General features: G+C 39.2%; 1 protein-coding gene across 1 annotated transcript in view; it reads left to right on the plus strand.

Moving 5' to 3' along the window:
• mmadhcb (metabolism of cobalamin associated Db) overlaps positions 1-10,177 on the plus strand; it is a 32,100-nt gene extending 21,923 nt beyond the window's left edge. Inside the window, exons 7-8 of the mRNA XM_070838168.1 lie at positions 9,337-9,423; positions 9,779-10,177. Of these exons, the coding sequence (XP_070694269.1) occupies positions 9,337-9,423; positions 9,779-9,973 (282 nt within the window). The 3' untranslated portion in view covers positions 9,974-10,177. The remainder of the gene's footprint in view (positions 1-9,336; positions 9,424-9,778) is intronic.
• The last annotated feature ends 16,480 nt before the right edge of the window (positions 10,178-26,657 follow it).

Here is a 26,657-nt window from a genome sequence, read left to right on the forward strand (position 1 = left end):
GAGGGGTTGAGTCCGAGGTCCAGCAGCTTAGTGACCAGTCTGGAGGGGAATATGGTGTTGAATGCTTAACTGAAGTCCACAAACAGCATTCTCACATAGTTTCCCCTCCTGGTGTCCAGGTGGGCCAGGGCTGTGTGAAGCAGGTGATTTATGGCGTTGTTGGGGTTTAACAAGTAGTCAGTTCAATTTGGCTATCAGAAATAATTAATAATTATCAATGATAATTCATAATTATTAAGATGAATGGAACTTTGAATAAAGTCCACCTCGATTGGGGCACCACCTCGATAAACGAGGAAAAGATAGCCGTTTTAATTGATATTATTCCACGTCCACTCCCAGATACAAAGGCTGTCACAAAAACATTTAGTATGTCACTGCCCAATTTTCCTGATCCCTCAGCCATGATCTCATTCAACCAATGCCGTATCTGTAAATATCTGAAGAAGTCTTTGTTCTCCAATTCATATTCCCTCTTACACATTTCAAAACTTTTTACCACTCCCTTTTGTATAAAACAACAGTATGCAGTTACCCCTGTACTCCTCCATATTTTGAATCTAGAGTCTGTCCTATTTGGCTTAAAATCAGCATCATATGCACACCACTGCAATATCTTCTCTGCACCCTTCAGGTTATGGTTTTTAACTATCTTCTGCCATATTTTTAGAGTTACTTTTATTCAAGGGTTGTCTTTATCATGAAATTTATTTATCAATTCACTATCTGCTTTAATGGCTTGTAGTGGGGGTCCTATAGATTCTGCCTCCTCTATTTCCTTCCACCTTGCCCTAAATTGTGGATCACAAAGACACACCAGTGGTCTCAATTGTGCTGCATAATAGTAATCCCTTAAAATTGGCAACGCCATACCCCCATTTTCTTTTGCTAATTGCATCATTTTGTATCTTATTCTTGGTCTCTTACCAATCCAAATATAACGAGAAATCAATTTATCCCATTCCATGAATTGCTGATCATTTATTTCAATTGGTAGTGTCTGGAAAAGGTATAACAGGTGAGGAAGAATAACCATTTTAATTGAGTCAATCCTTGATGTTAGATTAAGGAAGGGTAGGAGGTTCCATCTAGAAATGTCTGATTTTAGTTTCAAGTTTAGAGGGACATAGTTGGCTTCAAATAATTGTGTAAGATCTTGAGTGAGATTAACTCCTAGGTACTTCATTAGCTTTGTGTCACATCTCAGACCATTTTATTTATTAAGCTGCTTTGGTGGATCAAAATTGAGGGTTAAAATCTGGGTTTTTTGAACATTTAGCCTGTAGCCTGATAATTTACCAGATTTTTCCAGAGATGACATTAATGCTGGTAGGGACGTTAAGGGTTGGGTCAAAAAAAATAATGCATCATCTGCAAATAATGATAATTTGTGCTCCTCTCCTGCTATATTTACTCCAGTAATCTCTGTAGTTTGTCTAATAAATTGACTGAGTGGCTCAATAAAAAGAGCAAAGAGAAGTGGTGAACAAGGACATCCCTGCCTGCATGAATGTTCTAATATAAAGGAATTTGAAAGACTACCATTAATTTTAATTCTTGCTGTAGGAGTATTATACACAGCTTGAAGAACCTGAATAAGGTTTCTGTGGAAGCCAAACTTATCCAGTACCTTATACAGGAAGGTCCATCAAACTGAATCGAACGCTTTCTCTGCATCCAATCCCATAAGCATCGCTTGTGTCTTATTTTGATGTATATTCCACATGATATGCAATGTCCTTCTTAAGCTGTCTTGAGTCTGTCTCTGGTGGATAAAACCCGTCTGGTCCAGGTGGATGAGTGATGGCAAAATTTTCTCTATTTTTCTAGCTAAAATGGACATAAATATTTTATAATCTACATTAAAAATTAAAATTAAAATTATTTTTAATACATCTTTTTTTTAATATATATACACTTAGATTTTACTTTGTGTTTGAAGTGTATTCTTATTCTTATTCTTTTGGAGCTGTGTGTAACAAAAAGCAATTTCCCCCTGGGGATTATTAAAGTAATTCTGATTCTGATATTGTTTACAGTCTAATTTGTCTTTACCTTCTTTTGGTATTACTGAGGTTATAGCTGCTCTCCACGAAGGGGGGATCTCTCCCTTTTTAAGCACCCAATTACATATATGACATAATTTAAAGAGTTATCTGTTCTTTAAAACATTTATACCATTCGGCCGAAAAACCATCTGAACCTGGACTTATTGCGGCCTTCACTTCATTATCAGTTATTTCTGCCACTAAGGTTTTATTTTGTTCCTGTGTTACTATAGGTAAATCCAAAGATTCAAGAAAGTTTTCTATTTCATTTATGTTATCTAGTTTTGGTTGTGAGTATAAGTTCTTGTAGTATTCTTCAAAGCTATGTTGGATCTCTTCTAGTTTATACTGTATTTTCTTTGTTAGGGAACATCTTATTTTAGTGATGGTACTGTCTGCTTGTTGTTTCCTTAATTTATATTGTATAGGGTTAGGGTATAGTATATACAGTATATATAGTATATAGTGTATAGTAATTTAATTGCTTTGCTACCTGCCCCATAGTGTCCCTGTTTTAAAAATACCAATTTCTTTTTAACTTCCTCTGAGTATATCTCATCTATCTCGTTTTGCAGTTTTTTAATCGCCACTCCATTATTTGGTTTCACTCCATCTTTATGCTGTTTTTGTAAGTCTTTCAGTTGGCAATTTAAATTATTAAGCTTCTCTTGTTTGCGCTTCTTAAGTAATGAGGAGTGTAAAATTATTTTCCCTCTCAATACTGCTTTGCATGCATCCCACACTATAGGAGGGGGGACATCTCCATTATCATTCTCTTTAAAATACATTTCTATCTCCTTTTCTAATTCTTCTTTTACCTGGGTATTATTTAATATGTTTGAGTTCAATTTCCACAATGTTGATTTTGGGTTACTATTTAAATTAATTATAATTTTTATTGGTGAGTGGTCAGATATATCAGTTGTTCCTATATCACACGACTTAATTCTAGAGTGGTCTTTTTTGAACATGAAAAAGTAATCAATTCAAGAGTAGGTGGATTGAGGTGCAGAATAATAGGTGTAATCCCTACTAGTCGGGTTTAGATCCCTCCAGACATCAGTAATACCAATTTCTCTTATAACAGAATTTATTTTCTTGATTAAGGGTTTATTGTGATATAAGCTGGGGCCAGATGAGCCCATATTTGTCAATTTTATGTTAATATCACCTCCACATATAAGCACCCCCTGAGATTCTGTTGGTATAATATGAAATATTTTGTTAAAAAATTGCCAGTCACTTCCTGGAGGGGCATATGTATTACATAATGTTACCATCACCCCTTCAATCCTTCCTATGGTCATTATATATCGACCCTCCTTATCTTTAATCTCTGAAATATGTTCGTATTGGACTTGGTTTGATATAAGGATGGCAGATCCTCTTAAATAGGTGTAAAATAGGTGTTTAAATCCTCCTCTTCTCAGTTTTACATGTTCAACTTCTGTTAAATGTGTTTCCTGTAGGAATACCACTTGCACCTGCTCTCTTCTCAATTTTGAAAATATTTTACTTCTCTTAATTGGATTCAGGATACCATTTACATTATAGGAAATTATTTTTATATTATTATCCACCATTACTTTTGATGTGGAGCATCTGGATATTTCTAGATAGTTTGTGTGACAGCTCCCATGCTGCTCTGAACTGCAGCGAACAAACAAACACAATAAGTAGTTAAGTTTAGAACCTTATTCAAAGACCACAAATGTTCATCGGAACTTCCAAAGGTGGAGTTTATAAAGGAACCCTGTGCAAGCTGTTGTACAGCAGCCTTCCCGAGGGGAGACCTCTCTTTTAAGAAAGGGCCCTCAGTCACCATGGTAGCACCATAAGTCTTGCCCATGTTAGTGCAAATACAGTCCAAAAGTAAGTCCCCCGACTTATTTGTTGCCATCCTTTCGGCTTTATATAACTAAAAAATTTAAAATACAAGAAAGATGAAAACCATTATCCAAATTTAAACAAAAGATACCTAACTCACCCCATAAATCAAAAAGATTAGGCAACAACAAGTTTCTGCCGCACCTGAGGAAAGATAGCAGTCAAACATTTACCTAGAATGTCTAAGTATGACATATATTCCCCCAAATAGTACCAGTGTAGTCATTGTCTACTCAGCTTATTCTAGTCTTTCTGTGATGGGTCCCAGCTGAACTTCTGGAGCTTGTCCTTGTACGTTGGTCGTCTTTGGTTACGACTCTGGGTCCGCCGATGACCGACCATGACAGCCTCCTAATCTACTCCAGAAGTGTCTCGGGTGGTTTAAGCACGGTAACCTGTAGACCCTTCTCTGCCATCTCCCTCGTCACGTCTTCGGCTGAGTTGTAAATACGAGTTCCGTCTGGGTAGAAAACTCGAAGCCTGGCCGGGAAAGGCGTCTGGAAGCGAATCCAATTTTCTTTCAGAACTTTCTTGGCCTCCGCGTACTCTCGTCTTTTCTTGAGCACACTCGGTGCATAGTCATTATCCAAATTTACTTGCGCATTTTTCCAGACAAACCCCTTCTTCTGCCACACTGTTCGTAGGATCTCCTCTTTTATTCTATAACTCTGAAATGTAACGACAATGGATCTCGGGGGAGCCCCTTCTCGTGGTGGCGGACCCAGCGCTCGATGTGCCCGTTCAATCTGGAGATCCTTATCGTCCGCCAGGGATAGATTATGTTTTAACTGATCCACCGGACTGATCCATTGGCCTCATCGACTACACTTGTTTATTTCAGTGAACTTTGTAAAGCACTATGAGACACTCTGTTGTGATATTGGGCTATACAAATAAAATTGAATTGAATTGAATTGAATAGCAGCTCTTCGACAAAATGTATCATCGACGGGGACTCATTCTCTGACCCCTCCGCTATAGAATAGATCCTGATATTATTTCGTCTGGATCTTCCCTCCTGGTCAGATTGTTTGGCCTCTTGGTGAGACTGGAGTTTCACTAGCTCCTCCATCACTTCTTCCATCGACTGCATCCTCTCCTCAGCACTCAAAATCTGTTCCTCCGCCTCGTCAAGTCTCAACTTTGCCTTACTAATCTCCTCCTTAATTTCTCCGAGTTGTTGTCTGTAGTCTTGACGGAAACTTTTTATTTCTGTCAGTATCTTGTTCAAACTGACCTCCACGTCTGCCTCTTCTTCTTCGTTAGCGTTAGTTGGTGGACTGCAGTTAGCGTTAGCTCGTGAGCCTTCCCGACTATCGCTGTCGTGTGAGTCGACGGTCTGTGTGTTTTTGATGCCGTCTGGTCCCGCTGCCTTCCTGGTGTTCACGTGTCGAAACATCCTCCTCATGTCGTGCTCCGTCACTGTGCGCGTCTGCTCCTCTCTGCCGGGCAGTATGCCGACTTCTCGTCTGGGAGCCTCGAAGCGCGCATAAAAGTCGTTAAGTTCTGCGGTGCTGCTTTATAATGCATTATTGTCTGTAGTCCCTGCCACAGTCCCCTGCTGTCACGCTGCTGTAGCTGTGACTCCAACTTCTTCCCTTACCTCTGCTTGGCCTCCCTCACAACTCTGCGGATGTTGTATCGGTTCCATGGTCCCGGTGGCGAGTCCCGTGTTGTAAGCAGCAGACTTCAGAGCGTTGCGGATGGCTTTGTCCACCCAGAGCTTCTGGTTGGGAAATTCCCTGATAGTTATTTTAGGGACGGTGTCCTCCACTAATTTCCCAATGAATCTCACAACCGCTTCCGTAAACACGTTGACGTCACCACCGGAGCTGCGCTGGAACAAGTCCCAGTTCGTCCTCTCCAAGGCGTCCTGCAGAGCGGCCTCTGATTGGTCAGACCAGCGCATCACTTCTCTCTCTGCCGGGGCCGCACGCTTCAGCTGTTGTTTGTATCTGGGCATAAGGAGAATAGACGAGTGGTCTGACCTCCCAAATGGAGGTTGAGTCTTTGCTGCATAGCCATCTTTGAAGGGAGAATAACAGTGGTCCAAAGTTCTATCTCCTCTGGTGGGGAAGGTGATGTGCTGGCGAAGTTCTGGCATCACCTTCCTCAGGTTGGCACTGTTAAAATCCCCGGCCATGATGAGGGTTGCTTCCTGGTGGTTAGCCTGGTAGCTGGAAATAGTCTCATGTAGCTCAGCTAATGCAGCATCCATGTCCGCCTGTGATGGAATGTAGATGGCACTGAATATAACTGAGGTGAATTCCTGGGGGAGGTAGAAGAGCAGGACTTGGTGAGATTGGTGAGCAACATTTCTGCACCAGTTGGTGTTAACCATGAGACAGACTCCCCTGCCTTTAGATTTTCCTGACTCAGTTCTGTCCATACGATGAACTGTGAAGAACTCCGCTGGTTGAACGACGTGGTCCGGTATCATGGGGGTCAGCCATGTCTCTGTGAGGCAGATAATGCTGCAGTCCCTTCTGTCCCTCTGGTACCTGATCCTGGCTCGGAGTTTGTCCAGCTTGTTGTCCAGAAACTGGACGTTAGCGAGCAGGATACTGGACAACGGAACGTTGTATGCTCTGAGCCTCTGCCTGTTCTTGATGCCCGCTCGCTTTCCCCGGGGCCTCTTATGCGGAGTGTAGCCGGCGCGTCCTTTGTTGTTGTCGTTGCTGCTGTGGGCCCCTCGCAGGATCTCGCTGGGCCAGGACGTGTCGGGAGTCAAAGTGGATGAAATTGGAAGTAGACCAATGTTCACCAGTGTGTCTCTGTCATATTTGATACGACGAGGGCACGACATGGTGAAGTATATACAAAAAGTTAAAGAAAAAGTTGAATAAAACTAAACTTGTCAATCTTTGTGGCAGGGAGGCAACTGCTGTGATCAAGCTCTTCTCCAGGCACAGTCTGTTTCTTGGCTTTGTTTTGATCACAGCCATTGCAGAGAAGGAGGCCTCACATACATATGTGATACAAATGGTAGTGGCTGCTCCAAAGCTTTCTGCCCCAGGTCAGGGTGCTCCTGCTTCATACAAACCCAAAACTGTGTGAGTGTGGACATGGTAAACTTCATCTGGACACCACGGTCAGATGACACTTCCAAGAGTTTTTCCTTATCAGTGACAGGTAGCTTGCTTCTGTTTGCTTCAGACAAGAGAAATGGATTTCTCACCCAATCCAACTGTGCAGATTTCTCCTCTATGTCAGGAAAGTAAGAATGAAAATCTTGAATCAAGTTGGTCAAATGTCCCACTATGACCGACTTGACTAGAGCTCTGTCCACATCCTCACTAGAGAGAAAATCATCCACCTGAGGAAAGCAGGTGAAATTTCCTTGTGCACAGGCCCTTTTCCACAGCTCAGCTTTCTTCTGGAAACCACCCACCTTGCCATACAGGTTTAAAATGCTGGTTTCCTTGCCCTGTAGGGACATTTTCAGTTTGTTCAGTTTGCTGACTATATCTGCCAGATAGCACAGCTTAGTAAGCCAGTCTGTGTCCTGGAACAAGGTGGCGTGGGGGATTTTGTGCTCAATCAGAGAGGTGTGTACCTCGGATCTTAATTCCAACAGCCAGTTGAGTATTCTCCCTCGGCAAAGCCAGCGCACTTCAGTGTGCAGCGGTAGTTGTGTGTTCAGCTCCCATATTTTCACAGAGGTGACATTAAGTGGCCTTGACTTTATGAAGTTGATCACTTTGATGCTGTCATTCACGTCATGTAACACAGGGCTAATTTTCTTGGACGCCAACGCCTCCCTGTGTATGACAGTGAGTCCACTTTACGTCGGGGTTTTCTTTTTTAACACGCGATATGAAGCCTCTCGCGCTGCCCGTCATTGATACAGCTGCATCCGTGCAGATGCATTTCCACTAACATCTGTGAATTCATTCAGCTGGAGGGAATGAATTTTCTGCATCCGTGCAGATGCCTTTCCACTGACATCTGTGGATTCATCCAGCTGGAGGGAAAAAGAGTCGCTAAGTTTTCCCACAACTTGCTGGACAATGTCTGTTCCCATTTTAGCGACTCTGCGACAAATGGAGTCATTTGCCAAAGGCACAGTCTTTAATTTCTCCACTGCGTTTTTGTCCAGCACCACAGTGGCTGCAAGGAGCAATGACTTCAGCTATAGTGAATGGTTTCTTTGCTTTAACAACGAGCAAAGACACCACTTAAAAGGCCTCCAGGGCTTTGTCTGATCTTGTGGTTGCTTTCCGCATCGTGTCTTGGGTTGACTGGGTTGAGGGTAATGAAATTGAATAGCCTACTTGATGTAAAATTCAGTTTATGAACTTACACTTATATTTTATTGAAATATGTATTGAATATCCTCAATTTCCTGAGGGAACCCTCCCAAGGGATTAATAAAGTGCTATCCTATCCTATCCTATTCTAATAAATATATTCTATAAAGGATTTTTGAATTGATGTTATTTTTAAAATATTTTTGAAAAGTTTCATGTACCCCCTGGAGTGCCTTCAAGTACCCCCAGGGATACACGTACCCACATTTGAGAACCACTGTTTTAACAGGTAACCCCTTTCCTCTGATACAAACTCACAATACTTCCACTTCCACTGCATCTTCACAAGAACCTGTGAAACAGAAAGTGAGGAAACTTTTAGCTCAAGAGCTCAGCTGCAGTAAAGTTAACCTGATTGACAAACTTCTGCAAATGAAAGGGTCTAAAAATAACACAAAACAGCGAACAAGTAATGTAGTCCACGAATTCCGAACCACCATGTTAACACCTGAATATTACCATGGTAGCCCTGCTAATAGTAAACTTTGAAAAGTTTGTTACGTTAACAGTATTGATATAAATGCAAGAATTACCTGTTTGATACTGAACACATGTTAGCCACGTTAGCCCGCTAGCTTGTGGTTAACATAAGTGTGGTGTATTTTAAAAGCTGAACCGACAGATAACCTTCTTCTTAACACATAGTTGACATTAGCGTTTAGCGAAGTCATTATCTGGACTGGTCTTATGGGTCAATCCAGTAAGATATCAATTTTAACACTCACCAGCTGTCTTCAAATACACGTCCGGGCACACTCCTCACAGTGCGGTTGAACACAGGACTCCAGATACATTGAGTTTCGAAAAGAGCCCCACCCACCCCCTCTGACAGAAACATAACATGTTCAGTTATCTTTGCTAATCATGATTATTGCACTGCACAATGTTGAAAAGTATTACAAACAACTTATTTCGTTTGGTAATGAGACACTGTTTATACAAAACACGAAAGAATAATTAATCACTACTAAACAGTTTATGTTCAAACAAAATCTGGGTTTACCGTGTCGCTGAAGACAGTAAATTACAAGTGAAAGCAATATTCCTATTCATTGAAGTCACTGACTGAGACTAACTGTTTTGCTGTTCAGTTTGTTGATGGTGCAAAGGAGATATGCTTCGCCCTGCAGAGAGAAGGATTCTGGGCTGACTTTATCGATCCATCCTCAGGCCTTGCGGTAAGATACAGACAATCCCCATAAGAAGGAATAAGCAACTAAGACTAAATCTAACTTTGAAATTCCTGTCAAGAATTGAACAGATGCACTTGACAAGAAAGCAATGAAATGATATTAAACCAAAACTGACAGGTTGAAAGTTTTGAAGTCTCTTATCACAGGCATGCAGGACTTATTTGTTTATTTAATTGTGTTAAACTGACTAATTTCAAAGCTACTCACAAGCTGGTTTCAGACTCTTGAAAATGTAATAATAACAAATGTTTAACATAAGTTGTGTTTAAAACCATTGCTGTTTTACTGGAGATGGATGTCATCAGATACCTTTATGATAAATCTGTTTGTTCCTCCCCAGTTCTTTGGCTCCTACACCAACAACACACTGTTTGAGACAGATGACAGGTACCGTCATCTGGGCTTTTACATTGAAGACCTGGGCTGCTGCAGAGTAATCCGGCACTCTCTGTGGGGGACACATGTTTTTGTGGGGACAGTTTTCACTAACGCGCCACCAAACAGTCTTGTCATGATGAAGTTGCAGGGCAGCTGAACAAAAGCTCAGGGACACAGGGTTGCCCAATAAACTTTGTAAAAACATGTATGGAATGTTAAGTGATAGTATCCTTGACTTGACATCATAAACTGTGTCACCTGTTGTCTGTGCAACATGTATGTTTAAATATTTGCTGATAGTGATTTATATTTATAGATTCCAAACGCATAGACTGCAATGAGTGCTGTTATCACAATAACATGTGTCTTGACTAAACTGTCACATCTTTCTCACTACGATGATTGAATTGTCTGGGTTGTGTGTTTTTTTTTTATGGAAGCATACATTATACTGCCACTGTGACTGTGCCATGACAATGTAATACTAATACAGTATAAGCAGGGGAAGACTAAAAATATTTTGTATCTACACCCTATCACCTCAAAGGATCTCTATACAACATTCACTAATTTAATAAGGCTTTAAACAACTATTTGCTATGTGAAGATTTAGTGGAGTAATGGCAACCTGGACTGAGAATAAAGTCACATAGTCGAGCAGGGATCAATGTAGGAGGGAGCGATATAGTGTTAAATAATATCAACAGTATTTACCTGTGGCATAGTTAATATGATTGAATGATAGTAAATAATGAATAATAGTAAAAGAAATTGCAGGGGGTCACACAAGTTTTGGACATATCAATCCATTAACCCTCATTATTTACCATTCTGAGCATGTCACAAAAAAAGTCACTGAAACTTAATTCATCCTTTAACATTCTCAGTGCAGTGCAGGGATTTGTAAGTGACAGCTTGTGGCACAACCGTTTCCACCACAAAAAGAAATTTCAGCGAGAGAAGCTCACAATGCACATGTGCTATTGGGACACACCAGTACACCTTCATCTAAACTATGTGAGCCTCCTTCCTTTACCAGTCTCATAGTATATAATTCTGAAATTTATATCTGACTGCTTGTTTGTTTCACATCAACTGTCAAAAACTTATCTCACCAAGAGAGGCTCGAAATGAACATTTGCGATTCAGAGAAAAATTATGCAGTAAAAGTTGATCATAAAACTATGTTAACATTAAGTATTTACATTATTTACCATTCTTAGAGTGAACAGTGCAAAATTTTATATCTGAAAGATTGTGGCAAGCAGTCTCAAATCTGCTGAAAATTAGCTTATTTCACAAGCTCAAGCTCATGAGTCAACTCTTCGGGCATAATCAATGTTCAAGATTCGACTGCTGGCTTACATCTTAGATATGTAAATTAGACCTCATGTAAAGATGTTTTATAAAGAAGTGCAAGATTTCAACATCCTTCTAATGACCCACTGTCTAATTAGCAATTGCAGACATCGGAAAATATCTTAATTTTTAACAATTTATTATGAGATTTAGTAATTAAATTCCCAAATGTTATTAGGCTTGACATGCCAAGTGTTCAAATTCAAACTTAAACGTCTAGCACTTGACATGGGGAAAAAGTATCTCAAAGCACACAACCACAAGCGAAAAGAATTGAGAAAATAAATAATCCATCCATACATCCACTGTCTATATAATTTATCCTTAAGGGATAATTCATTCTTAATTCATAGAGAAGAGATCAAACTGCATTTAAGCTATCAGCACACAAGCTCATCAGTAAAACTTGATCCAAATTATTATTAAATGTTATTTTCCATGATTTAAAGCACTTTTACATTACATCTTCATTCAGGAGGAATCTAAATTGGAAGAGACTATTCTGTCACATTCACAGGTTCAGTGTCTTGCCTAAAGACACTTCGACATGCAGACTCATAGGGCCGGGGATCGAACCAGTGACCTTCCGATTGATGGATGACCCACTCTACCTCTGAGCCACAGCTGCCCTAACTAACAATAGGGAGAGTACATGTTTGAGGGGGGGTGTGTACAAGTGAATATGCAAAGGAATGTAGCATGGAAGACTACAAAAGGTGGGAGAACCAAATGGTGACCCCCTACAAAATGGCCACGAAACTCCTTGGTGTGTGGGTGGGAGGCAGACAAAGGAAAGCTATGTGCTGTAGCTGTAAGCTTAACTCTCTCTCTTGGTTGAGGCCTATTTGTAAAACTGCAAGACCTGGTGTCTGTGTGAGCAAACTCAGCTTAATCTTAGGGCTGCACAGTTAACTACAACACATCACAATAATCAAACTCAATGAACATTAAAGCAAATCAAAATCAATACATTCACAAGGTTAAACCATCCCAGGTCTGTGGAATTTTGGGAGAAAATACTTTTGATTAATATTTCGATCACCTATCTTATTGTACTCGTGTCACACACTTGTAGGTGAGGACAGTAAATTCTAAGTGAAAACTATATTCCTATTCATTGAAGTCACTGACTGAGAATAACTGTTTTGCTGTTCAGTTTGTTGATGGTGCGAAGGAGATCTGCTTCGCCCTGCAGAGAGAAGGATTCTGGGCAGACTTTATCGATCCTTCCTCAGGCCTTGTGGTAAGATATCACTGTCTCTCAGTGTAGTAACAGACAATCCCCACAAGAAGGAGGAACAATACACAAAGACTAAACTGTGACTTAAAGACAACTACAAGTTTCAGGAAGCAACTAAGACTAAATCTAAATTTGAAATTCTTGTCAAAAATTGAACAGATGCACTTGACAAGAAAGCAATGATATAATAATAAACCAAAGAATAAGCCAAAACTAACAGGTTTACAGTTAGTTTTATCACAGGCATGCAGGCCTTATTTGTTTATTAAATTGTGTTAAACTGACTAATTTCAGTTCAGAGTTTTGAAAATGGAGTTCACTAACGTGCCACCAAACAGTCTTGTCATGATGAAGTTGAAGGGCAGCTAAACAAAAGCTGCACTGCTATGCTAGTGCACACAGATGAAGGAGGAAATCCGACACCAATGTGAATCCAGGTCCACCATGGTGGTGGCTGACATCCAGTTCATGCAGGGAGTCCTAACTAAGGTAGGCATGTTCATAAAAAAGCCAATCCTGATAAATGACGATAGCATGTTGTGTGCTGCCCTAGATTCAAATTTTAGTGCACAAGGCAATGAAGATGACAACATGACAATTCCAAGTTCAGGAAAATCAAGAAGCTGAGACTAGTGTGGTATCAAATATTGAGATATCACATTGTGTGAATATTACATAATGTATTGATTAATAATGTGTTGATTCGAATGCGTAACCTAACACTCTGGTTAACCTAATATGAATTGATTAAGATATGAAACACAATGACTAAGGCTGACATAAGGTGTTCTAATCAACTAACAGGTGTGGTGGAATATGTAACCAACCAAAATTAGTGTGTTAGAACATGAGGGTAACCAAATATATCATTTTACACTTTGTTTTTAAAAAATGCAGTAAGAAGAAAGCAGAATCTAATGGTGTGAACTGGAGTGAATACTTGAGATGGAATTAGAACCTAATGGTGTCAGCAGGGTGTGCTGCTGGTTAAAAAAAAATAATAACAAGGAGGGCATGCCAGGGCAGTGTAAAGGAGATGTGACTCTGAGAAGCAAACTGTGCCTGGACCTCTGAGTAGATTGTGAAGAATATGCTTTAATGGTGTATTATAATGACTCAAGATAAGGGGACAGGCAAATGTCATCATCCTGCCAAGATTTAGGGCTATAAAAAGAATGGCCTTGTATTATGTGTTGGAGCTGTTCAGGATTTGATCTTGTTCAGGTCTCTGGCTTTGTTGTCGACAATAAATCTGTACTGCATTGAATTCTGAAGTCTCCTGGTGCCTTTTTGAATAATGTGATTTTTGAAGACTTTGAAAAACTTTGAACCAAGAAAAAAGAAGACAAACACAGTCTATGGTCCATGCTGGGGGTCTCCATCCCGCAACACTAGTTCATTGAGATAGGAGGAGAGAGAAATGGTTTCAATGGATAAGGATAAGGAACAAAAATAGAACATCCCCACAAATAATTGGTCGTTTGAAAACATTTACGTGACAAGGATTCTAGACTGGGAAGTAAAATGGCAGACCTTCGGATACAACACAAAGCTAACAGTTCAAAGAACAAAAAGTACAATAAAAAAACTCTGGCCTGTGTTAGGTCATATGCATCTATATCATCATACACATCCCAAAGTAACTAAGTCATGAGCGCAGTATAATCAGACTAAAGTACTTCTATGACTTGATAAATCAAGTCATCAAAACAAGACTTGTGTACTAGCTTTCTTCCACAGCAGGCTGTATTGTCAGCTCATGTAAATGAATGTCCCCATCTGCTGCTTCCAGCTAGTAACTGCACCTCACATATGTAGATTTATTCAACAGATTTGCTGCAGTACAAATGGGACAAAAATCTGCAAACAAATCGGAGGGACGTCAAACACGTTAACTGCTGACAGAAAACAATCTACAAATGTGCATGTTTCACATGTACAAATGTATAAAAAATTACTTTGTGTTGAGTAAGTGCGTATGCATATTATGCGTAATTGCAAATTGATCTCTACACAACATAAATAGAAAAACACATGTCAGTGGAAAGAAAAAGGGTTAATTTAAGGGAAATTTGTGGATCATGGTACTCATTGTGGATTATCTTCTATGGGTTACAACTGAATTGAATTGAAGTCTAATAAAAACGTATGTACTTCCCAACCCACACCAGCCATTTGATGCCATGAAGTCAGTTTTCCAAACTGGAATGTGCTGCAGTTGTCCTGCCTCCCATATTTCCTTGCATAATCAAGACTGCATATATTGTACATCATGACGTCATCCCAAGAGGACCCTAGCTAGTTTTTCTGACTTTTAGAAGCTGGGCATAAGCACTGTGATCTGTCATGAGTTTTGGACATTACAGAATGCCCATAGCTACAATAAACACAAAGAAGTGCTTATACAGGTCATCATCAAGAATATCTCTCATTGCAAGTTTTCCTCCACTAGCTTAATCAATCAATGCCCTTGCAAAGTGTGATGTGATCCTGTCTTGGAGATTCTGAATCTGAAGATAGATAGATAGATAGATAGATAGATAGATAGATAGATAGATAGATAGATAGATAGATAGATAGATTACATTTCATTGATCTTTACCTCTTATTTTTATATTTTTATAAGTGTCATTTTGATGACCAATGAAGACTATGCATACTTCTTGCATCTTCTTCTTGCAATAACTGAGAAAAGTTGGGGATGACAAATAACATGTTTTGAATAAAGTTTCTGACTAGGTTGTCTCTAGATAGCAAATAGGCATTCAATAATTTTTGGAACGGGCTGCCTGATCTGAACCAGAGTGGAGCTTTGTTATTGGACTTCTGTGCTAGGCATGGTTTGGCCATAACAAACACCATGTTCGAGCATAGGGAGGTTCATAAGTATACATGGTACCAGACCACCTTAGGCCAAAGATCTATGATCGACTTTGTGGTCGTGTCATCAGATCTGTGGCCGTATGTATGTTGGACATGTGGTGTCTGATATGTAGTGTCTGGTATGTGCCTTTAGGGCATATGATTATAGTTGTGTTCATTGTTTCCTTTCATCAACTGCACATCATTGGCATCAGAGAAGATACAACAGACACTCGGGTGAAGAGAGGTGCAGAGCTGTCAACTGATCACCACCTGGTGGTGAGTTGGATCAGATGGCGGGTGAGGCTGCCAGACAGACACAGTACACCCAAACCTATAGTGAGGGTTTGCTGAGGTTTGACGGAACACTTTGACGAACTCCTGAACCCAACCAACACGTCCTCTGTGGAGGAGGCAGAGTCTGAAGCTTGACCTGTTTCCACCTCGGATAAGCAGAAGATAATGGATGGATGGATGGAGAATATAGACTTCTTTTTTATGTGAAATTTATCCTCACAAGCTGACAGATGCAAATGTATCACTCCACCTCTCAGCCACATCCACCCTACATATATGTATGAATATAGATGAATAGAATATAGACAGATTTTTTATAATTAAGGTGAAATTTCCACTGACAATCTGTTAAATGCTAATTTCTACATTGTGCACATTGAGAATAGGTGGGAACAGCATTTAACCTCAGTTCCCTCCCCTATCCCTCCCTGTTTGCTGTGCCACTCATGCTCTATCCACGTGAACTCCGTGTGGTCACAATACAGCAGTGATGCGCAGATGAGGCAGGGCCATACCTACTATGGCCTATGTATCTGTATCTGTGAGTCCTCTGACAGTTTCTCTGACTAGTTTGTCTGTACATAGCAAATGCTGATTCTGAGCTCTCACATGCTGTCTGATACAAATGTCTGTATTGTAAGAAGGTCAAAAGTTCAAAGATCAAAAAGTCTGTATTGTCATTATACTGCTGCAACAATACAACGAAATTGAGATTACATTCCCTGAGATTTAAATATGACTATGCAGATATAAACAAATATTAGAAAATGTATAAAATAAATACAATATAATAGAACACAGAATAGAACACAGTGAAAACTATATTCGTACATGTGACAGTGCAAATTATCAGTAGCTGCAAATGAGTCAATTGAGTGGGGCGAGGGGGCAATCAGCTTTGGGGCAGAAGCTGTTTTTCACTCTTGTGGTGTGTGCACGAATTGTCCTGTATCTCATGTCTGGTGGTGTGAAGATCTGGTGGGTCGGGTGTGTTGGGTCACGGGTGATGTTTATGGTCCTGCTGAGACATCAGGCCAAGTAAATGTCCTCAATGCCAGGGAGTTGAGTTCCTATGATGCATTGGGCCGTCTTTATGACCCTCTGCAACCCATTCTGATCTTTCCTGGTGCAGCTACCATACCATGCTGTGATGCAGTACACAAGCAAATGTTCACCAGAAGGTTACTCAGGAAATAGAGCCGTTGTTGTGCCCTGCTGATGACAGGGGAGGTGTGTGTAGTCCAGGAGAGGTCTGTGGAGATGTGTGTCCCAAGGAACTTGAAACTGGGGACTCTCTCTGGACATGATGATTTACATAATTTAAATGATGTTTCTCTTGCTAACAAGTCTTTTTTTAATGTTAATTTTAGGCTTCTTTCATCAAAAGAAGGTACTTTTTGACATAGTGGGTGGAAAGGCTTCCCAAAAGCTGGCAGATGACAACTTATTCACTGGAAACACTTAGAATAGGTAATAGACCAAATGTTCATTTTGGGCTCATTTCGTCAAAACACGCTCATTTTTGACACAAGAGGCTGGCAAATGTAAACTTCTTCACTGGAAACTCTTTACATTGATGTTGCGAGAGAATAATTGACATGGAACAGGAATGTGAATTTCAAGGCCATCTTGTGAGCATAAAATAATTGCAGTAAGCTCATGTCCTAATAAAGACATTAGTGTTGTAGCACTCACAACATGGATTTTGGAGTTTAATGTCATATAATTCAATGTGTAATGGAATAGACAATGGTTCTGTTTGTGGGACATCACTGTTATAGACAGACTGGATGAATTGTCTACTAATTTCAAATCCTTTTGTCTTATACATGAAAGTGTTGTTGTATCAATTAGAAATGGGACCGTTTTTCCTGAGACACAAACTTAATTGTGGTATCTCAGATGGTTATGGAATTGAGGAGTATTTATTATTATTTTGAAATATTGACCTTTATCAATGTCCCACTGTCGGTCTCCCTATTGCCTCCATAGCAGATTAGCAGGTCTTTGCTCAGCAGCTGCCTCTTGCTGTTGATTGCGTCCAGACATCTGCTGCTGGGTGTATGGTGGATGAAAGAGTGGCTGCTGGTGGAGGAGAGGGGTAAGTTTGCAGTTGAGCTTCTCTCATGTTTTGATATTTGTCTTGTCAGGCAGTCTTTGGCCCAATGTCCTGGTCTCTAACTATAGTGACAAATGCCAGTTACACCCATGTACTGACCTTGCAGCGCATTCTCTTATGCAAAGCTAGACAGCCAGTTAACAGTCAGAAGTCCTCCAATAAACACACGAGGCTTGACTTTTCTTGCATTTTACTGAAGTCCACTTTTAGATTGTACTTAGATTTTACCTCTTTTTTCTTTTGACTTCTTTTTTGGTTTATTTTACTTTACTGTAAAACTGAAACATTACAGAGTGTATTTTCTACTGTGGTACATGAAATCACAGCTAAATCCTCACACAGTTTCAAATCACGGGCCGTGTACTTTTTTTAACTAACTTGTATCTCAAAATACTGACTTTAAAGGTAGCACAACCTGTATAGTTTTGGACATGTCATCCACTTCTACATCTTATCCTTTCTTTATCACAGCAAAGGTCTTCTTAAATTCACATGCCATCACTCCATACCATATTTGATCTGCTCAGAACTATGAACTATGTCCTCTATGTATGGAATCAAAACCTTACTTGCAATTTTCTATCCACTCAAAAGCACACCGTTTCCTCCATGCTTGAATTTGCTAAGATACATTATCAACATCTGGGAAGATAGTCGTGAGGGTGATAAAATGTCTGAATAAAATGTCTTATCAGAACAGAAACATCCAATCAATTAGTTCTTCATCTGATTCATATTCAGGGGGGTTAGTGTATTGAGAGAGGGATACAACAAGGCTGGGGACTTAGTATTACTCTTTTGATTAATGTCCTTTCATGTTGGTTCTGTTTTAACTGTTTCCATTGCCATGTTGAGATGGACTTTATTGATTCCCCATCGGGGGAAATTCATATATTTCTCATTCTCTCATATTCATTCTCATATTAAGCTTCTTCTATTTCTTTTCTGTTTTTACAGTGTTTCTGGGCCACTGTTTACTCATCAGTTCCCAAGATTTAAATACATCAATCATGGAATCTTTATCTCTGTCTGGATTAGGAGCTGCTGCTGCCAAGTGTTGGTTGAATCAATTATCTAGGGGTTATTTTATCAACTGGTTTGGTTGACACTTTTTTAAATGAGGTTTTGTTTACAATCATTCCTTCATAGCTTAAATAAAATAAACACTACATACTACATTAAAAATGATCCACTATATTCAAGATAACGTCAATGGCTTTAAAATATTTTTTCAAATACCCGCGTCAAATCACACTGAGTCAAGTATTTAAAATGAATCTAAAGGCCTGTGCGAAAGTAACTCATCAAAACATGATACAGTGTTCAAATTATCCTGTCATTTATTATACATAACATGTAGCCTAACATAATGTATAGATAGTACATAGAAATCTGTTATTTTTCAAAAGTTCAAGTTTCAGGCAGACGTCATCGGTAAACGAAGACGCTGACGTCCTTCTAACGATGTCGGCACCCGACTCAGTTTTAATGGACTACGCCAGAGGCTCGCACCGCGGTGGTAAGGTTACAACAATTATGTTTTAAATGATGAAAATTTTACTTTCTCGACCAGAAGGGCTGAACATGTGTTGTTCTGCGTTGTTAGCTAGCAAGCAGATGCGTAGATTGAAGATACAGATATCATACGAAACTAGGCGAATTAACGCATCGGTACCATCAACCTTATCATGCTAGCTTGTCTAGGGGGAGTAATAACATTTCAAAATTGTGCTAAATTTTTTGGCGAAGGGAAAACAGGCATGCCATTTTTAAAGTTTCAGGAGTCTCCCTTTTACAGACGTGCATTGGATGCTCATCCCATCCAATTTGGGTCAAAAAAGTATGCAGTTTTTGCATGCAGGTCAAATGTGTTATTTTTTCCTGTAATTAAAATTGCGTATTTGTATATTTCTATATTCTGGGGTACCTAAAAATTCTTGGAAATGGATTAAAGCAGGCGTTGATGTGATTGCTGCCCATCTGATCTTCGGTCCCCGTGAACCAAGCTCCGCAGCGGGAGGGGCGATGTCCTCGGGAGGAGAGGAGAGAAAGCCGTGATAAGAGCTAAAAAGTACCAAAAGTACTGAATCAGCTCACCCGAAACAACAAGCTACTGACAGTCTGTGTGCTGTCTCTTGCTTCATTCCAGGCGCCTGACTTTTGTCAGTCAGCGTCATTACATTTAGCACTTTCATGTGATATACTGAATATAGTATTCACAGCAAACATGGATTGGGCATAACTGAATTTCCAGACAATAAATTAGTGTTGTAGTTATTTAGATCTTCAGGGATACCAATATCAAAGGATGTATAGAAGTGTCATGATGACTTCTCTCACATATAATGGTAGTTTACATGTATAATGAACATAGATCAACAGTGAAGAGAGAAAGAATAGTCAAATATTGTATATTTACAAGGATAATCATGTCTCTTAATAAGTGTGAAAACTGATTCTAGTGATCACGTTGACTTGCGCAGTCACAACACTGTTTACAGTGCAGTGACAGTCTTGCTGCAGCTTTGCCACATGCCTCCATTCAGTGACCATAACGTGCAGAGGTTTACAAAAGACTGATACAGTTGTGCTCATAAGTTTACATACCCTGGCAGAATTTATGATTTCTTGGCCATTTTTCAGAGAATATGAATGATAACACAAAATCCTTTCTTTCACTCATGGTTAGTGGTTGGGTGAAGCCATTTATTGTCAAACAACTGTGTTTACTCTTTTTAAATCATAATGACAACAGAAACTACCCAAATGACCCTGATCAAAAGTTTACATACCCTGGAGATTTTGGCCTGATAACATGCACACAAGTTGACACAAACAGGTTTGATTGGCTACTAAAGGTAACCATCCTCACCTGTGATCTGTTTGCTTGTAATCAGTATGTGTGTATAAAAGGTCAGTGAGTTTCTGGGCTGCTGACAGACCCTTGCATCTTTAATCCAGTGCTGCACTGACGTTTCTGCATTCTGAGTCATGGGGAAAGCAAAAGAATTGTCAAAGGATCTTCGGGAAAAGGTAATTGAACTGTATAAAACAGGAAAGGGATATAAAAAGATATCCAAGGCATTGAGAATGCCAATCAGCAGTGTTCAAACTCTAATTAAGAAGTGGAAAATTAGGGATTCTGTTGAAACCAAACCACGGTCAGGTAGACCAACAAAAATTTCAGCCACAACTGCCAGGAAAATTGTTTGGGATGCAAAGAAAACCCCACAAACAACTTCAGCTGAAATACAGGACTCTCTGAAGAAAGGTGGTGTGGCTGTTTCAAGATGCACAATAAGGAGGCACTTGAAGAAAAATGGGCTGCATGGTCGAGTCACCAGAAGAAAGCCATTACTACGCAAATGCCACAAAGCATCCCGCTTACAATACGCCAAACAGCACAGAGACAAGCCTCAAAACTTCTGGAACAAAGTCATTTGGAGTGATGAGACCAAAATTGAACTTTTTGGCCACAACCATAAACGTTACATTTGGAGAGGAGTCAACAAGGCCTATGATGAAAGGTACACCATTCCTACTGTGAAACACGGAGGTGGATCACTAATGTTTTGGGGATGTGTGAGCTACAAAGGCACAGGAAACTTGGTCAAAATTGATGGCAAGATGAATGCAGCATGTTATCAGAGAATACTGGAGGAAAATTTGCACTCATCAGCCCGGAAGCTGCACATGGGACGTACTTGGACGTTCCAACATGACAACGATCCAAAACACAAGGCCAAGTCGACGTGTCATTGGCTACAGCAGAATAAAGTGAAGGTTCTGGAGTGGCCATCTCAGTCTCCTGACCTCAATATCATTGAGCCACTCTGGGGAGATCTCAAACGTGCAGTTCATGCAAGACAGCCCAAGAATTTACAGGAAATGGAGGCTTTTTGCCAAGAAGAATGGGCAGCTTTACCATCTGAGAAAATAAAGAGCTTCATCCACAACTACCACAAAAGACTTCAAGCTGTCATTGATGTTAAAGGGGGCAATACATGGTATTAAGAACTGGGGTATGTAAACTTTTGATCAGGGTCATTTGGGTAGTTTCTGTTGTCATTATGATTTAAAAAGAGTAAACACAGTTGTTTGACAATAAATGGCTTCACCCAACCACTAACCATGAGTGAAAGAAAGGATTTTGTGTTATCATTCATATTCTCTGAAAAATGGCCAAGAAATCATAAATTCTGCCAGGGTATGTAAACTTATGAGCACAACTGTATATGATTATTGGCATGCTTTTGATGAGAAGGGGTGGTGACTGTGGTCAATTGTTGTTCTCATGTTTTCACAGAACACCAACACCTGAGAGTCAACTGTATGCTGCATTGGATCTACACACAAAGCATTTGCTTCCTGTAGTGAGGGAGATGTGGGGAAACTCTGCACATGACCTGACCTGTATATCTCTTCCATTTGACGGGTATGTCAGGTAAGTTATACACATGGGCAAGCAATTTTAGACTTGGCATTTGATAGAAAATGTATCCCAACCAATATTATAACTCTAACTGATTTGGCCTCATTTAAGTCATATTGATACGTGGAAAATGAGAAATAACTTTGTTTAAGCACCAAAAGTACTGAAACAAATATCAGCTCACCCTAAACAAGGAGCTACAGGCAGTCTGTGTGCTGTATCTTGCTTCGTTCCAGTGATGTTGGTGGAAGGGAAACCCCCCCCAACTTGGGCCATAGACTAAGTGTCAATCCTCTCCGTCCAGGCTCTAAGTTTTACCAATTTCCCAGTTAGTCCAGAGTGTCAAAGTTGTTTCCAGATTCAGCGCTTTTGTCAGAGTCTAAGTTTTTCTCAGAGTCTAAGTTTTCCAAACAGGCACCGGGAGACTTCAGAGTTCAGCGCAGTAGAGATTTATTGTCGACAACAAAGCCCGAGATCTGAACGAGGCCAAAACTTGAACAGTTCTGACTAAACAATGCACGGGTTCCATCTTTTATAACCCAAAATCAGCATCTGCCTGCCCCCTAGCATCTGTCCCTAACCAATTCAATTATACCACCTTTTATAAGGAGGAGTTTGTCCCTTTGAACTTAATTTGACCTGATGACTTTGTCCTACCTTGTGAGCTTCCACTGAGCAGCTGTTATTTATCCCTTATCCTATAGCGCCATCTCCTGACCCTATTAGGTTCCAACTCCTCCTTAACACTTTTTAAACAATACTTTCACTCCAAATTACAGCATTAGGTTCGGGTTTCTTAGATTTGGGTTTCCTCTTACTGCATTTTTTTTTTAAATAAAGTATAAAAGATTAGATATTTAAAACACAGTATAAAATGTGATTTTTGGTTACATTGTTTCATGCTTATTGAGGGGTTACATTTTCCATTACCTTGGATATTTGAACAACACGCCCGTCATACTAACCGCAGCGTATCAATTCCTTGTCCGATCTCAATCAGCACTTAAACAATACAATATATTTACACATTGACTTGACATTGACATTACACATTGACTGCACCGTCACGACAGTTAGTCTGATTATTAAAGTTATATCTGGGAAAGCAAAGGAGCAGAGAATCATAATAGAAAAGAATCTAATAAATAAGTCAATGAATAATACAGTAAATCACTATTCACAGGAAAGTTACTATGCCTTTACTGTAACCGAACTTTCATGGCACCATGTTGTCACCCTAACCTGTTAAAAGAAAAGCTGTCCTGGAGAATACACCAGTGAGATTAGACAATGAATATCAATCTCGTGTATTCATTCAGTTGTACAAAACTGGAGACGGGAGGGGATTAGTTAGAATAGAAGCAGGAGGAAACAACTAACCTGGTTCTGTCCAAAACTTAAAAATCCATGTTTACTGATTAACATTTTCTGTCATGGTTATTTGCGCGCAATAGAAAACTACAAGGTAAACCAATTGCCTCCTGGCTACATTTCTTTGCTTCACACATACATGAAATTGATATTGATCTTGTTATCTAAGTCCCAGCCAAAATGAAAAACTCTGTTTATTACATTGGTCCTTGCCTGCAGTAATTTTCTGCCTAGATCAAGATTCTGTTCTTATATAACATGTCGAGAGATGATTTCTGAGTAGTTGGGCTGTTTATTGTATGCAATTCTCAGACCATAGGGTACATAATAGGTTATAATGGTGATAAATCCCAATTAAAAGCGCTACATCTTTAGCAAAAAAGACAAAGATGAGTCCAAAATTCACTCGTGATTAAGTTGTTCTTACCCACAGTAATATCAGTTACATTGTTAGGTTAACATGGGAACGTGTTTCATTCACATAATAGGTTATAATGGTGATAAATCCCAATTAAAAGTGCTACATCTTTAGCAAAAAAGCCAAAAATTAGTCCAAAATTCACTCGTGATTAAGTTGTTCTTACCCACAGCAATATCAGTTGCATTGTTAGGTTAACATGGGAACGTGTTTCATTTTGAATCAGGAAAGATCACCATGGAAAAAAGAAATGTTCAAAAACTTTTAAATGGAAGGTAACTTGACTCATCTGTATGACATATCCTAGTCAAGCGTCATTTTAGTGCCACATCTTCTCCTGCTTACTTATGGGACCCTATATGCAACCTTGTGCCAAGAAATTAATTGTAACAATATGACACATATCATGGTCATTGGTCTTATCAAATAAATGAATGAATACATGAAGTGTCACCTGTAGTATGTTATCCTCATACTTTTAGAGGTAGTTACCCAAAACTGGGTGACATTACAGGAGTATGGTTTTCCTCACTTGTTGGACACTTACGTTTACAAGGATTGTATTTGATTGTATTTGGAAGAAAGGATTACATGGTCTTTATTGAGAGGTGTCCCATAGCCGGAGGGTTGCATGCATACATGCAACTGCTCATCTTCAATTAACTATGTAAATGGCATACTTCATTAATACGATGATGAATATTTAATAAGAAAAAATAACTATCTAGACCAGACTGAATCCGTTAATCATACTTAGTGCAGGTCAAAGTACTAACACACAAGTTGTATATCTACATTGCAGATACAAACAGTAAAATGAATTGAGACTAAGGCACATCAGAAAGTCTTTATGCTAACTAAGCTAACACTGGTTATGGTTAACACACTTTATTGCATGTTTTCAATGAAGTTTCTCTGACTAACAAGTTTTTGCAACAAATGTTCATTTTCGTCTTTTATCAAAATAAGCTCATTTTAGACAAAGGAGGTGGAAATAACTTTTAAAGGCTGGCAGTGATAAATTTCAACATAGCTAATACTGAAAACAAATAAACTTGGTGTTCTAGTTTCTCTAACTAACAAGTGCTTTTGTAAAAAAAATGTTCATTTTAGTGTTCTTTTATAAAAATAAGCTCATTTTAGACATAGGAGGTGATATGGCACAGAACCAGGGTTCAAGGCCACTGGGCCAGATTTAAAGTTATTTTTAGCAGTGGTCAATCAGTCAGAAAAACTTAGTAGATGAGTCCAAAAAGGAGTCAGGAAAGGCAGCCTCTGCAGTTGAGCTCAAGTAGTCTTCAGGAGTCAGAGTTCAGAGCAGCAAAAACCTTTAATGCCAGCAGCAAAGGGAGAACAATCTATCTGCACATTACATACAGTCAGAGTTCTGAGCTCTCACATACAATACACCAGCTTATATTCCCTAAGGGCTCCACCTGTTTTCCCTTCATCACAACATCAAATGACCAATCGATTTATCTTGCAACATTACACCATTATAATTCATTGATCAACTTTAGTACCTAAACATTTACATCCTCAGAGTGGGGCTTCTGGGAATTTTCCACTTGCCTGAACATGCCTGGGCATGTTCTTCTTCTTTAATGCTATGTTATATACTCCTGACACCAGTATCTTTTAAATTTGTCTGAACATGCCTGGGCATGTTCTTATTATTATTTTTTAATCTAAGTTGCTTCTTTTTATTACACCCTTATTTCTCAACTCTCCTTTGCTGCCTTTTTTTTTTTTTTTAAATTACAGTGTTTAATGTAAGTGCACTTGTGTTAACACAAAGAATACATGTGATACAGTGAGGGTCTCACACACACAGTTATACTTTGGTATAGTGAAGAGTAACTATCTATTCTTGATTAAAATCCCTTTTTATCCTATCCTTCGTTATCAAAAATTTAATCAACACATCACACTCCAGCATATTCCCAGTGATTCTTCATTATTCATATAGTCACAGTGTTTAAATCAGTAATAGCAGTTTGCACATTGTAGCACAACACTTGTCTATTACACTACAGAGATGGAAACAATTTTCACAGACTGGCAGATGAAAATTTCTTCACTGGAAACACTCGGAAAAGGTAAACACACTGCACTGCATGTTTTGAATGAAGTTTCTTGACTAACAAGTCTTTTGCAACAAACGTTCATTTTAATCTTCTTTTATCAAAATAAGCTCATTGTAGACATAGGAGGTGAAAATAATTTTTAACGGCTGGCAGTATTAAATTTCAACATAGCTAATACCGAGAACAAGTAAACTTGGTGTTTTAGTTGTTTTTATTAATGTTCCTCTGACTAACAAGTGTTTTTTTTTTTTTAACAAATGTTCATTTTAGTCTTCTCTTTTCAAAATAAGCTCATTTTAGACATAGGAAGTCAAAACAATTTTCAAAGGCTGGCAGATGAAAACGTCTTCACTGGAAACACTCGGAAAAGGTAAACACACTGCATTGCATGTTTTGAATGAAGTTTCTCTGACTAAATAGTCTTTTGCAACAAATGTTCATTTTAGTCTTCTTTTATCAAAATAAGCTCATTTTAGACATAGGAGGTGGAAATGCTTCCCAAAATCTTGCAGATGAAAACTTCTTCACTGTTCTATTCCTATTGTTTATTTCTATTTTCTTCAATGTACACAGAGAGTCAAGTTTCACCGAGTCAAATTCCTTGTTTGCTTGTTCAAACTTGGCCAATAAAGTTGATTCTGATTCTTGATTCTGAT

This window comes from Pempheris klunzingeri, chromosome 10 (genome assembly GCF_042242105.1).
Source record: "Pempheris klunzingeri isolate RE-2024b chromosome 10, fPemKlu1.hap1, whole genome shotgun sequence".
NCBI classification, from domain to species: domain Eukaryota; kingdom Metazoa; phylum Chordata; class Actinopteri; order Acropomatiformes; family Pempheridae; genus Pempheris; species Pempheris klunzingeri.